Source organism: Phacochoerus africanus, chromosome 11 (assembly GCF_016906955.1).
Source record: "Phacochoerus africanus isolate WHEZ1 chromosome 11, ROS_Pafr_v1, whole genome shotgun sequence".
In the NCBI taxonomy this organism is placed as follows: domain Eukaryota; kingdom Metazoa; phylum Chordata; class Mammalia; order Artiodactyla; family Suidae; genus Phacochoerus; species Phacochoerus africanus.
This window is the reverse complement of record NC_062554.1, coordinates 56,228,565-56,241,484: the sequence shown is the minus strand read 5'-3', so window position 1 is coordinate 56,241,484 and position 12,920 is coordinate 56,228,565. Positions and strand designations below refer to the sequence as shown.

Genomic DNA, 12,920 nt, shown 5'->3' with positions numbered 1-12,920 from the left:
TTGTGATTTTTGGTGTATATGCTGTTTGGTATATATGCTGCTGTCTCTTCTGGACTTCTGAGAGTAAAAACTGTTGCATGTAACTTGCCGTCCTTTAAGCAGTGAGATCCCTCTGTATAGCACAGGGAACTATATCTAGTCACTTGTGATGGAACATGATGGAGGATAATATAAGAAAAAGAATGTCTGTGTGTATACATATGAATATATGTGTATGTATATATACATATATATATGTATGTATGTATGACTGGATCATTCGGCTGTACAGTAGAAATTTACAGAACATTGTAAATCAACTGTAATAAAAAATTAAAAAAGAATAACTTGCCATCCTTCGTGCCCAGCACAATGCATGACTCAGAAGAGGTAACTGTGTTAGCTAACTGTTAAGAGAAATTTGAGATAACTAGGAAAATTAGAACTTTGACTAGATTTAGTAGTATTGAGCAACTATCAGTTATTTTTTAGGTGTGATAATGGGATTGTGGAGGTGTATGTATTATCTACATATGTTTTAGAGATACATTCTGAAATATTTAGATGAAATGATTTCTGGGATTTACTTCAAAATAGTCTAATGGGTATGTATATAGGAGAAGTATTGAGGAAATAGATGGGATAAAATTGGCCATGAGTTGAAAAGTATTGCAGTGAGGGGGTGGGCACCCAGGGCTCTTTTTTGTGTTCTACGTATTTGCCGAGGTTCAGAAATGCCCATAAAAAAGAATCTTTTAAAAGTTCTTGGAAAAATATGTAATTTTTGTTAAGTTGTTAAGTAAGTGAGTGGAAAAATAAAACACAGTCTGATTGATCTTATACACAGCTCAGAGACACATCTTCTAGAAGAGGTTTTAATGACATGTTTTCTGAATCCCTTTTATTAGGGAATTTTTGTATGTTAGATCTATCTATTGGAGTTCCCATTGTGGCTCAGCAGTAATGAACCTGACTAGTATCCACGAGGATGCGGGTTTGATCCCTGATTGCTTTCAGTGGGTTAAGGATTCCGCGTTGCTATGGCTGTGACATAGGCTGGGAGCAGCAGCTTCGACTCAGCCCCTAGCCTGGGAACTGCCATATGCCATGTGTGCGGTGCTAAAAAAGAGCCAAAAAAAAAAAAAAAGGTAACCAAATAAAGGGGATACAATTTATTTGGTGTTTTCTAGGCATGTTATGGAACTGTTGAATTAGAAATTTGTTCTAAGCTTCCAGAAGCTTACAATAAAACAAGAAAGTTCCTTTGACTCTAGCTACATTCCAAGAAAGGACTATGAGGTGAGCAAGGGGAAAGACTGGAATCTTGTCTCCAGGACACACCCTTGGCTTGGCATGTTCTGTCGTGTCTGCATTGCTCACATCATTGCAGAGGTGTGTTCGAGCTTTCACAACTTCTAGCAGCAAAATGGTGTCAGTGCTTTGAATTTTTAAAGCTCCCTTTTTTCCCTTGAATAATTTAAAACATCTCTTTGAACTATATAGGCAGCAAAGATGAGAAATTAGAAAGTGTGTATTAGCAAAACAGTTGTTTCCATTAGAAAAAACAATCGGGAAAAGAAATAAAGTGAGAGGAAATCAATAGTCGAGGTTAATCCAGATCGTTTAGGAAAACATTCGTTATGGAGTATTGTGTAACCATGACTCTTTATAACCCAATCTCTTGTCCCCAGAACGAGAGGCAGAGGAAGGGGACGAGGCAAGAGGCGGTTTGGCCCAGGTCGACGGCCAGGGCGTCCTCCAAAATTTATCCGCTTGGAAATAACCAGCGAAAATGGGGAAAAGTGTGATGATGGGACCCAGGTATGGAGGATGGGGAAGAAAGAGCTGCTTTTTGGATGCTTGCCTAGAGGATTTAGAACTATTACTGGACTTAAATAAAATGCCCTTCAGAGATGGGTAGCGCTGTCTGTCAGTGCTTCGTTGCCTGTTAATTAAAAGTCTGACTAGAGTTCTCTTGTGGCTCAGTGAGTTAAGGATCTAGCATTGTCACTGCTGTGGCTTGGGTTGCTGTTGGGGTGGGGTTCGATTCCTGGCCCAGGAACTTCTGCATGCTGCAGGTGTGGCCGAAAAGGGGAAAAAAAAAATCTGACTAGGGAAAGACAAAAAAGAATTTTCAAACATTACTTACAACAAAAACCCAACTTCACTGCCCTAAAGATGTGAAATTGTCCAGGGACACTACTGCAGACTCCGTTTAATTAGTTTAAATAATTACAATTATGATATTCCAGAAGAGTCCTGTCATAGTCTTTTCCTCATGCAATGATCTGGACTAACTATCTCATGGTTTCCAAGTCCTATGGATGGTAACCTAATTAACCCTCTCAGAAGGAAAACATTTTATCTGAGCATCATTTTTAAAAAAAAAGCAGCGACTCTAAATCCTAGCACTAATGTCCATCTAGGTAGGGAGATAATTCTTGGTTATTGTCATTTCAGGACTTGCTACATTTTTCCACCAAGGAACAGTTTGATGAGGCTGAACCAGCGGCTCTGAATGGGCTGGATCAACCAGAGCAGACCCCTCTCCCAATCCCTCAGCTGCCACAGGAAGCAGCATCTTCTCTGGAGCACGAGCCAGAAACACACGAGCTACACCTGCAGCCCCACCATGAGGAGAGCGTGCTGCCAGCCCCAAGCACCCTGACAGCCGACGATATGCGCAGGGCCAAGCGCATCCGAGTAAGTGGGAAGCCAGCTCCCTCTCCTGGGTGGGCGCTGACCTTGCTGCAGGCGGCCAGCTTTGTGGGTGGCCAAGCCGTTCGCCATCCACTTCTAAACCTTGCATCTGGCCTATCACACGCTCAAGCTCCTCACTTTGGAAGAAAGTATTAACTATTTCTTGGAGTCACTGTGTTCCATGGCAGGCTGGAATGGCTGGTCTTAGGTTTGACCAATTTAGCCATGGCACGGGAGCCTGGCTCTTGGCAGCTTCTGGACTGCTGTGGTTAGAGTAGGGTAGCTCTCTGGATCCCTTACTCACAGACTGGAACTGGAGAAATAAGTACATTGAGTTATAATAGTTACTTGTATTTAAGCCAGGCTAATTTGTGCCTAATCACAGTTCTCAAGTTAATTTGGGGTTTTGAATTTGGTTATTGGCGGTTTCCAAGGGATGGCTGGCAAATGCCATGACTTGTCAGTGCAAAGGAACCGTGTCTAGGTTGATAGGGCAGGTGCAGCCCACACACTGGGGCAGCTCAGAGCTAACCTTCAAGTTTAGGGGTAGGGCAGTGTCACCTCCGTGACCTGCGTCTTGACTTTAGACCCTGTGGCTGCAGGGCCTGCCTGGCTGCTGGGCCAGGTGTGTTTTATCCCCATGTCACTCATAGCCTCGAGTGTGAGTTAGAACCTGCAGGGGATGAGTGTGGAGAGCAACGTGGTTTTGTGGGATGAGCGCCCTTGCTGACAATTTACATCCAGAAAACAGTCACTTCAACCCATGTTTGTGGCAGCAGGGCGTTTCAAGCCTTTCCTTCGTCCTTCATGTGTGGATGAGAGAGACTTTTTGTATAACTTCCCAGGCTTTACAGTTTCTAGATGGTTGATCATTTTAGCTTATGTTTCTTGGGTCTTCTCATTTGCCTGTAGGCTAGAAGGGATCTTGAACAGCCGAATAGTCCATCCCTTCATGTAGAAATGCATTTAAACGTTTGTACCGTGTGACGGGATGGAAGAGCCCTGAGCACACCGAGGCCTTTAGCAGGGTCCTGACATGGAAACTTTGAAAATGTGTGCCTCCATGTATGTCATTTCAAAAGAATGTGTAAACACATACAGACCAGAAAGGCAGAAAGCTATGAATACCTTCCATTCATCTTGCTCCAAGATTTCCCAATCTGCATTGCACCCTCTTATGCAAATAACTGTCTTTTCTGCTTTGGCCATTCTGATTTTTCATTGAGTCCAGAGAAATGCTTGCTAGATTTAATTTTTTTGAAGGAAAACAACTAAAGTCCACATGTGTAGTGAGGTGTGGATGTGCAAGGGTAGTGTAGCCATGCTGGTACTTGTGCTCTAGTACAAAGTTCCTTGTGTCACAGCCAAAGCCACGTGCATGTGGCTTTTGGAGGTCAGTCTTAGGTGAGCTATTTTTTTTTTTTTTCCTCTCACACATTCTAAAAAGCAGGGCTATGTATTTTTTCATCTTTTCTATCCAGATTGGTAATGACCAACTGAAGGGAAGCCTTCCAACCCCATTGGTAATGTAACTATTTTTCTCTCCTCTAATGCTGCCTGCTCAGTTGGAGCTGCAGGTAGGTTTTTTTCCTGTGTTTCACTCACATAACAGAATGTTATTTAAGTGTTTGCCTGACCTGCTGTTCTTTGCAACCTGTACTTACTAAATCCTGGTGGAAACGACAATTTGGTTGCTATAAACGCAAATTAGTTAATGAATACCAATAATGTATTTCCAAGTAGGAAGCGAGTTAAACCGTGGGCTGCAGTTTGCACATACACACAACACATGGTAGGACTAAGTGATGTGCAAGGTCCCTTCCAGCTCTGAAACAACCGAAAGACTTTTGCAGTGGCTCTGAGTTCATACTGTATGTGTAGCACTGCCGAGACCCAGTAGCATTTTCACTGGAGTCCTTTCCCCTGGGATCTTGCAGTCTAATTTGACAGACGATGTTAATGTAAGGTGGGTCACAGTGAAGTGCTAAATTTAAAGGAAAAGCCTATAATCGCTATAGGAAGTTGGAAGAGTGAAAGGCCAAAGAAAGATGGAGTCGGGGAATAATTCATTGGTGATGTAAATCTTAAACTTGTCCTTGAAAGAGAGACAGGAGGAAGGTAGACCATTTCAGAGGAGGGCAGCCATGGCATCAAAGGCTGAGACACAGGAATATGCTTGATGTAGTTATGGGACTGCGCACACGCTGGCCTGACCCTCGCACAGGTGCCACTTGGAGGATGGTGGAGAGGAAGTATGTTGGGTGGGGCTCCTGCACCAAAGCTTTTGAAAACTGAGCAGAAAGCAGGCCAGAGAAAAATTGCTTAAAAAAAAAAAAAGAAAGAAAGAAACGTTGATATCCTAGATCAAAATAATAAAAAATCGGATCAATAATTTAGGTTCCTAAATACAAAACATTTTTTAAAAATTAAAAAAAAATCAGATTCCTTTAGCTCTTAATATCATATTTTAGAAACATTTTAATGGTTTTTGTCTTGCAAAGAATTTGTTGTCACAGAATTCATTTCGTTCTTTCTTTTTTTTTTTTTTTTAGGGCTGCACTCATGGCATATGAAGTTCCCAGGCTGGGGTCGAATCAGAGCTGCAGCTGCCGGCCTATGCCATAGCCATGACAATACCAGATTCGAGCCAAATATGTGATCTACACCATAGCTCATGGCAAGGCTGGCTTCTTAACCCACTGAGAGGGGATAGATTGAACCTGAGTCCTTATGGATACTAGTTGGGTTCATCACTGCTGAGCCACAGCAGACACTATCTCAGAATTCATTTCAGTGAATTTCTCATCACATGTTTTAGCAACTATGCCATTTTGGCACCTTTATTTATTTATTTTTTATGGCTGCACCCACAGCATTTAGAAGTTCCCGAGCCAGGGACTGAATCCAAGCTGCAGCTGTGACTTATGCCACAGTTGCGGCAATGTCAGATCCTTTAACCCACCACGCTGGGCTGGGGATCAAACCTGCACCTCCGCAGTGACCCAAGCCACGGCAGTCAGATTCTAAACCACTGTGTCACAGTGGGAACTCCTTGGCACTTTAGCGTAGCTTATGTACCATCCAGTATGTAGTGGTTGGCTGACTGCAGCTCTGAGACCCATCTCTGCTGCTTCCACATTTTAAAATAATTTCTTCTAGAAAATGTGCACCACTGCAGCTCTAAACTGCAGAAGATGCCGTAGAGTAGAAATGGCCTGCTAGTGGGTTGGGGAGTGGGGGGTGGACAACAGTTTCAGCACCTCCTCTGCCTGGTAGTTAGAGGGTTACATTAGGATCATTCGATCAGGAAACACAGTCTAGTTCCTGAATACTTTGACAATGTGCAGGGCTCCATGGAAATGAAAAAGATGGTAAGAACAAAGTTTGTCAATAGAACTAAGAAGGTGGAGGCCCATGGCTGCTGGTTTAGGGCAAGTGTCTGGAGCCACTCACACTAATCCGAGGTGGCAGGAGACTTGTGAGCCTAATAGAGTTCTAGATTTGGCACCCAAGGGGACGTGGAATCCCACGGGACCCAGGTGGTTGTGCATTGTGTCTGCCCTTGGAAACGTCACTGAACTTGGGTAAAGGAAACAATGGTTGCATTCCCCAGGCACTCTGAATCTCGAATCTCTGAATCTCACAATAGTGTTTGTTCATTTGTCATATTTCCATGAGTTTTTTTTTTGGGGGGGGGTAATTTTTGTTTATTTAGAGGGATAGCCATCTTTGGCTCTTGCTTTCTTTTAAAAATTTTTAATTATTTTTATTTGTTTCCATTATAGCTGGTTTACAGTATTCTGTCAATTTTCTGCTGTACAGCAAGATGACCCAGTCACATGTACATATATATATATATATATACATTCTTGTTTCTCACATTATCCTGCTCCATCATAAGTGGCTAGATGTAGTTCCCAGTGCTCTGCACAGGATCTCATTGCTTACCCATTCCGTAAGTTTTTGAAAGTTAGCCAGAATCTCAAGAGCTTTTACGTAAAATAAGGATCTGTCCCGATACAGTAAAAAGATTAGGTCACTGGTAAACAATGTAACGAAGTGAAAGGAAGCTCTGGGGCTGATTTGAAAAAGTTCTTTATAGTCCCTTATGCTCCGGAAAAGATCTTGAAATAATTATTTTTGATTTTCATATAAAACATATTTCATTAGGATTTCCCACTGTGGCTCAGGGGTAATGAACTGAACCTGACTAGTATCCATGAGGACGTGGGTTTGATCCCTGGCCTTGCTCAGTGGGTAAAGGATCTGGTGTTGCTATGAGCTGTGGTATAGGTCACAGACATGGCTCAGATCTGGCAATGCTGTGGCTGTGACTGTGGTGTAGGCCGGCAGCTGCAGCTCCAATTTGACCCCAGCCTGGGGATATCCATATGCTGTGGGTGCAGCCCTAAAAAAAGCAAAAAAAAAAAACCCCTCTCACACACGAATCCCATTAATTTGCAAATATTTATCAATCACTTCCTGTGAGCTAAGCTATTTTTTTTTTTTTAAAGAGATCTAGATACAAAGGAGGATAAAACATGATGTAGCCCTGGCTAACATGGGAAGACACAGGGTTGCTCAGTATCTACTCAAGATAAAGGAGGAGGGGAGTTCTAGTGGTTAAGGACTCAGCATGTCACTACTGTGCCTGGGTTCGATTCCTGGCCTGGGAACTTTTGCATGTCACGGGCATGGCCCCCAAAAAATGAGCAGGTAAAATATCTCTCCCAGTCATATTAGAGAAGCCCCGAGAAGGTCTTTTCTGTTATATAGTAACTATGTTCAGAATTTTCGCTAACTCAAAAGTAATCATTTTGCTTTCCCTTCAGTGATTACTTCACATTAAATTTGGTTTAGAAATTGCTGCTTGTAATTTGAAATTAAGGTTTTAAGCATTGTTCATTGCACTCTTTTCATTGCCCAGATACTGATCTCCATTATCCATGCAGTAAGAGCTCCATTAACCCTTTAATTACTGTTCCCTTATAGTTATGTAAACATACCCATTCACAGATACATGTATTTTTTGAGGGATTTCCCCCCCCCTCCCCCCGTAGCTATCTAGAGCTTTGCCCCTGGTGTTTTTGAGGAATTTATGAATGAGTCTTCATTATAGTAGAACTAAAATAATGATTCTGTATTCTCTGTGTGAAAGATGATTCTGTTGATTTGCTCTCAGTAGAGCATGAGTTGTTTTCCCAGTGGTGGTGATGAATTTGCACTGAGTATCCATATTCTCTCATTTGGATTCCTTATAACCATTGCATGAATTTACAAGGTGGCTAATCAGCATCAGAAGTGCGATCTGTGACTGGAGAAAAAAAAAAAAAGAGAGAGCAAAACTGACTAGTTTAGGTAGGGAACAGAGAGATAAGCTTAACCTTGTTAGCATGGCATTCTAACCAATGGAACTAACTAGCTATACTGAGAAGCTGTCCTCTGCGTTTCCTAAGTAGGAAGTGATGAGTGCATATACTCCATTTCTGCTGTGTGCTTATATATCTTGTCTCAGCAGCCAGTACGCTCATGTCAATCTGTATCCTCCTTTCTCTTTCTTTTTCATAAATTGAGGTATACTTCACATAACCATAAAGTTCACTGTTTCATAGTGGTTTTTATATATTCCCAAAGCTGCACAACTGTCACCACTAATTCCAGAACATTTTCTTCACCCTGAAAAGAAACCCCATATTCACTGCTTCCTTCCCCCAGCCCTGGCAAGTACTACGCTTCTGTTCTTTTTATTATCTTTATTTTTGCTAAACATTTTAATGGAGCTTCAAGTTCTTTTCCTCAAAGACTTCAACAAGTAACATTTGGCTGACTTACTCCAGCCTCTTCATGCATGTGTGACTCATCCCAAGTCATTTCTTCCAAATCTTCAATTTTTATTCTGTCTCACTCTGGGATTTGTTTTTACATTAAGTCCTCTATTTTTTGAATGTTACTTGGATCCTTTCAAAAGAAAACACACACACAGACATAAAACAGAACACCAGAGTTTGTCTTTTCAAGATGGACTTCTTTGGGGATGGCTTCATTTTTAATGTCTTCACCAGAAAAATCTTCCTTTCACTGTGCGTCCTAGAGTTTACTTTCTGTGGAAAGTCTGTGATGGCAGAGAGCATCCCTTTTCCCTAAAAATGTGCACGCTGCTTGCACTCAATTTACTCACTAAATAATCTCATTTGTGTGTGTTTTTCAGAACGCAGCTCTTCAGCATCTCTTTATTCGGAAGTCCTTCCGGCCTTTTAAATGTTTGCAGTGTGGGAAGGCCTTCCGTGAAAAGGACAAACTGGACCAACACTTGCGCTTCCATGGGCGGGAGGGGAACTGCCCGTTGACCTGTGACCTCTGTAACAAGGGCTTCATCAGCAGTGCGTCCTTGGAGAGCCACATGAAGCTCCACTCAGACCAGAAGACTTACTCTTGCATTTTTTGCCCAGAATCCTTTGACCGTCTTGATTTGTTGAAAGATCATGTGGCCATTCATATCAATGATGGCTACTTCACCTGCCCAACTTGTAAGAAACGGTTCCCAGATTTTATCCAGGTGAGTGTCTACTACTGAGATTCCTATATGCTTCCTTTTTTAGGTGAAAGAAACGTTGATTTTTGGAAAATTGAGTCGGCCTAACATCTGCACTTTCATCCCTTCTTTGCATCAACTGTATAGCTGAGAATGATACTTCTTCAATCAAACTACTTTTGATAAGCAAAAGATTATTATGACCCTTAATTGACCAAATAAGACATTGGCATTTAAACATTTAGTTGAATTACAAGTACTAGATACCCAGATCTGGATGTATTTTTTATAAAGTCTTGCTTAATCCTTGCCAAACCCACTACTCATAAAATATACAGACCCTGCAAAAGACATATTCCCATTTCCTGGCCTGGAAAGATTTTCTTCCTGCTACCATGGTGTCCTGTCTTGCACTACTAAAGTGATGCACTTTGGAAGGAAATAAAGAGAAAGTTGGTATATAATGTACTTGTATATTAAGCACTGATCTCCTCTCCTGTATTGTATTCTGGAGCAAAATGGGTGGGGATAAATTCCAGAATATTCATGATTTCATTTGGACTTCAAGTGATGATATTATTATATGCCAGTGAATGAATAAGTAAATCTGAATATCTAATAAAAATATTCTCTCTCTGGAGTTCCCTGGTGGCTCGGTGGGTTAGGAATCTGGCATTGTCACTGCTGTGGCTCCAGCCATTGCTGGGTATGGGTTTGATCCCAGGCCTGGGAGCTTCTGCATGCTACACTCAAGGCCGAGAAAGAGAACAATAACAACAACAAATCTCTCTCTCTCTTTTTTTAAATTAACAAAGCAAAAAGAGACTAGGATTTCATCATAGTTCTGCTAGTATTGAGAGTCTTGGTGATTTTCTAACTTTATACAAACAATTAGAAAAGTTGCTGTAACAGAATTTAGTGGTAAAAGAGACTTCAAAAATAATGAAGGGAAACGTCTTATAGGGATGGTTTTATGTGACTCACTACTTAGCTCCCATCCATAACTCTTCTTCCCTGAATATTTATAGCTAAGAGAGTTCAGAGGCCATATTAAGTTACCTTAAGAGTACAAGGAATAAGTCCCAATTAAGGGGAAATGACACTTCCGTTGTCTTCATAAATGGATAATGTGTTTTATTTCATCTAATTCATGTCTTTAATTCTTCAGAACCTGATTTTATAGAACATGTTAAAGGACCAGTTACTAAAAGGGGCTAAATTATTTCTATACACGTTGGAGGCAGGAAAAAGTGTCTTCTTATAGATAACTTTGATCAGGATTCATTTAAATCCAAAGGAACTCTTGCTTTTAATCTTAAAAAAAAAGAGAGAAAGAAAAATAGGTCCCATGTGCTCAGGCCTTGGACTAAGCAAGTACTTTCTTCCTGCTCTTCAAGTCCTGTCTGTAAGGCTTTCTGGCTGCTCTGTTTCTCTCTGACAGGGTGGTGTTTCGAGGTCAGTTACCAGTCACAGCAGATCGGCTCAGGTGCCAGGTGGATGAGGACCCATAGCAATGCGTTTGGCTCCCTCTAGCGGCCATGAGCTGCCTTTTTGTCATTTCCGTGGCGCCTGAGCCCCTCACTTTCTGTCTTCACTGCCAGGTGAAAAAACACGTGCGAAGCTTCCACTCAGAAAAGATCTATCAGTGTACAGAGTGCGACAAGGCTTTCTGCCGGCCCGACAAGCTGCGGCTGCACATGCTCCGACACTCGGACCGCAAGGATTTCCTGTGTTCCACGTGTGGGAAGCAGTTTAAGGTGAGTAACCAGCGGGCGGCCACTGAGGACGAGAGCCTGCTCAAAGAACAGATGTGAGATGCACTTTGTGCCTCGTTTGATTTAGTTATTATGATAAAATTAAGGGGGAAACTCACCTTACTTTCCCCAAATAATTAATTCAAATCCCCCAACAGAGTGATAGTGCATCTCCTACAAGAATCCCAAGTGTGTAATGAACAGAACTAAATTGCTATCAAGAAGCTCCTAAGAGGACTTTTACCCACCAAATCAAGAGATTTGTACTGAGCACTTATTAAGTATAGGAGCCTGATAATTGAGCCCTGGGCATCCAGACCTTCATCCAGCAGAGGTGGGAGATCTGTTGACTGTTGAGAGGGCTTAGACTACTTTGGGGAGTGTTAATGACTTCCAGGATTAAGGTAAAAAATACCAAGTATTAGTAACCTACCTGGAATTTAGAAGAAAGTAAAGGAAAAACTCACAGGAGACTCAGAGATAAGAGTTAAACAAACACATCTGAGGAAATTCCCTTGTGGTGCAGGGGGTTAAGGATCTGGTGTGGCCACAGCTGTGTTGCAGCCTGCAATAGTACCTCGGGTTCGATCCCTGGCCCGGGAACCTACACATGCCACAGGCAGAGCCAAAAAAAAAAAAAAAAAGACATATTGAGGAGTTCCTGGGGAGTTCCCTTCGTGGCTCAGCGGTTAAGAAACCCGACTAAGATCCACTGAGGATGCAGGTTCAATCCCTGGCCTTGCTCATTGGGTTAAGGATCTGGCGTTGCCGTGAGCTGTGATGTAGGTCACTGGTGTAGCTCGGATCCCGCATTGCTGTGGCTGTGGTGTAGGCCAGCAGCTGTAGCTCCAATCTACCCCTAGCCTGGGAACTTCCATATGCTGCAGGTGTGGCCCTAAAAAGCAATAAAATAAAACAAAATATACTTCATTGGGAAATGCAGATGTCGTTGAAAGACACTGCAGGATGTGAGTGTAGGTCATGCTGTCCTAGAAACTGGAAGAGTCAGATATGGATTCAGGAGAGGAGAATGAATTTTCTTTTTTTCTTTTTTGTCTTTTTTTGCCTTTTCTAGGGCCACTCCCTTGGCACATGGAGATTCCCAGGCTAGGGGTCTAATCGGAGCTATAGCCGCCAGCCTACGCCAGAGCCACAGCAACACGGGATCTGAGCCACGTCTGCAACCTACACCACAGCTCACGGCAACACTGGATCCTCAACCCACTGAGCAAGGCCAGGGATCGAACCCGCAACCTCATGGTTCCTAGTTGGATTCGTTAACCACTGCGCCATGATGTGAACTCCAAGGAGAATGAATTTTAAAAGGAGAGATTTGTACAGAATATGGAGACGTTAAAGAGAAATAGAAAGTAATTTTCAAAGCTCAAGTTTTGTGGAATGTGTGTTATGGCGTCTGAGAGCTGGGACTGCCCTGAGGTATAGGCCGTGGGCCTGGGGCAGAGCACTGGTACTCAGGACCGTGTCTGAGTGAGAGCTGTTGGGATCTGGCATCTGGGCGGAAGGGGGAAGGGTGGACAGTAAGAGTTGTAGGTTGGCGGGCTCGCTGCTGGCAACCACTTCTGATGCAGGAGCAAGCCTGGGGCAGGAGGAGGGGGTGGGAAGATGATGACTGGTTTTGGAGCTATTGTTATGGAAAGGCCTTCTGGAGATTTGGCATTCCACAAATGTCTGACACTTGAATAGTATGGTGTAGTATTAGTGCTAGGCTTTGGGGTTTATGTAGTGATTCAGTTAAAATAAATTGGTCTGTTTAAAGGGAATAGGTGGGGGTAAATTAGTGAATACTGATACTTAGGAAAAAGTAGAAATGTAGCAGAGGTCTGAGATGGTCGTGAGCTTTATCGTTGTATTTGGACTAAAGAGAAACGCTATTATTTAGGGTGGTGGTTTTTGTTTTTGTTTTTGTTTTTTCACTTTTTAGGGCCATACCTACG

General features: G+C 42.4%; 1 protein-coding gene across 1 annotated transcript in view; it reads left to right on the top strand.

Annotated features, from left to right (window-relative positions):
* PRDM10 (PR/SET domain 10) overlaps window positions 1-12,920 on the top strand; it is a 94,459-nt gene that overhangs the window by 62,896 nt on the left and 18,643 nt on the right. The window contains exons 10-13 of the mRNA XM_047754315.1: window positions 1,671-1,800; window positions 2,440-2,682; window positions 8,888-9,235; window positions 10,813-10,968. Of these exons, the coding sequence (XP_047610271.1) occupies window positions 1,671-1,800; window positions 2,440-2,682; window positions 8,888-9,235; window positions 10,813-10,968 (877 nt within the window). The remainder of the gene's footprint in view (window positions 1-1,670; window positions 1,801-2,439; window positions 2,683-8,887; window positions 9,236-10,812; window positions 10,969-12,920) is intronic.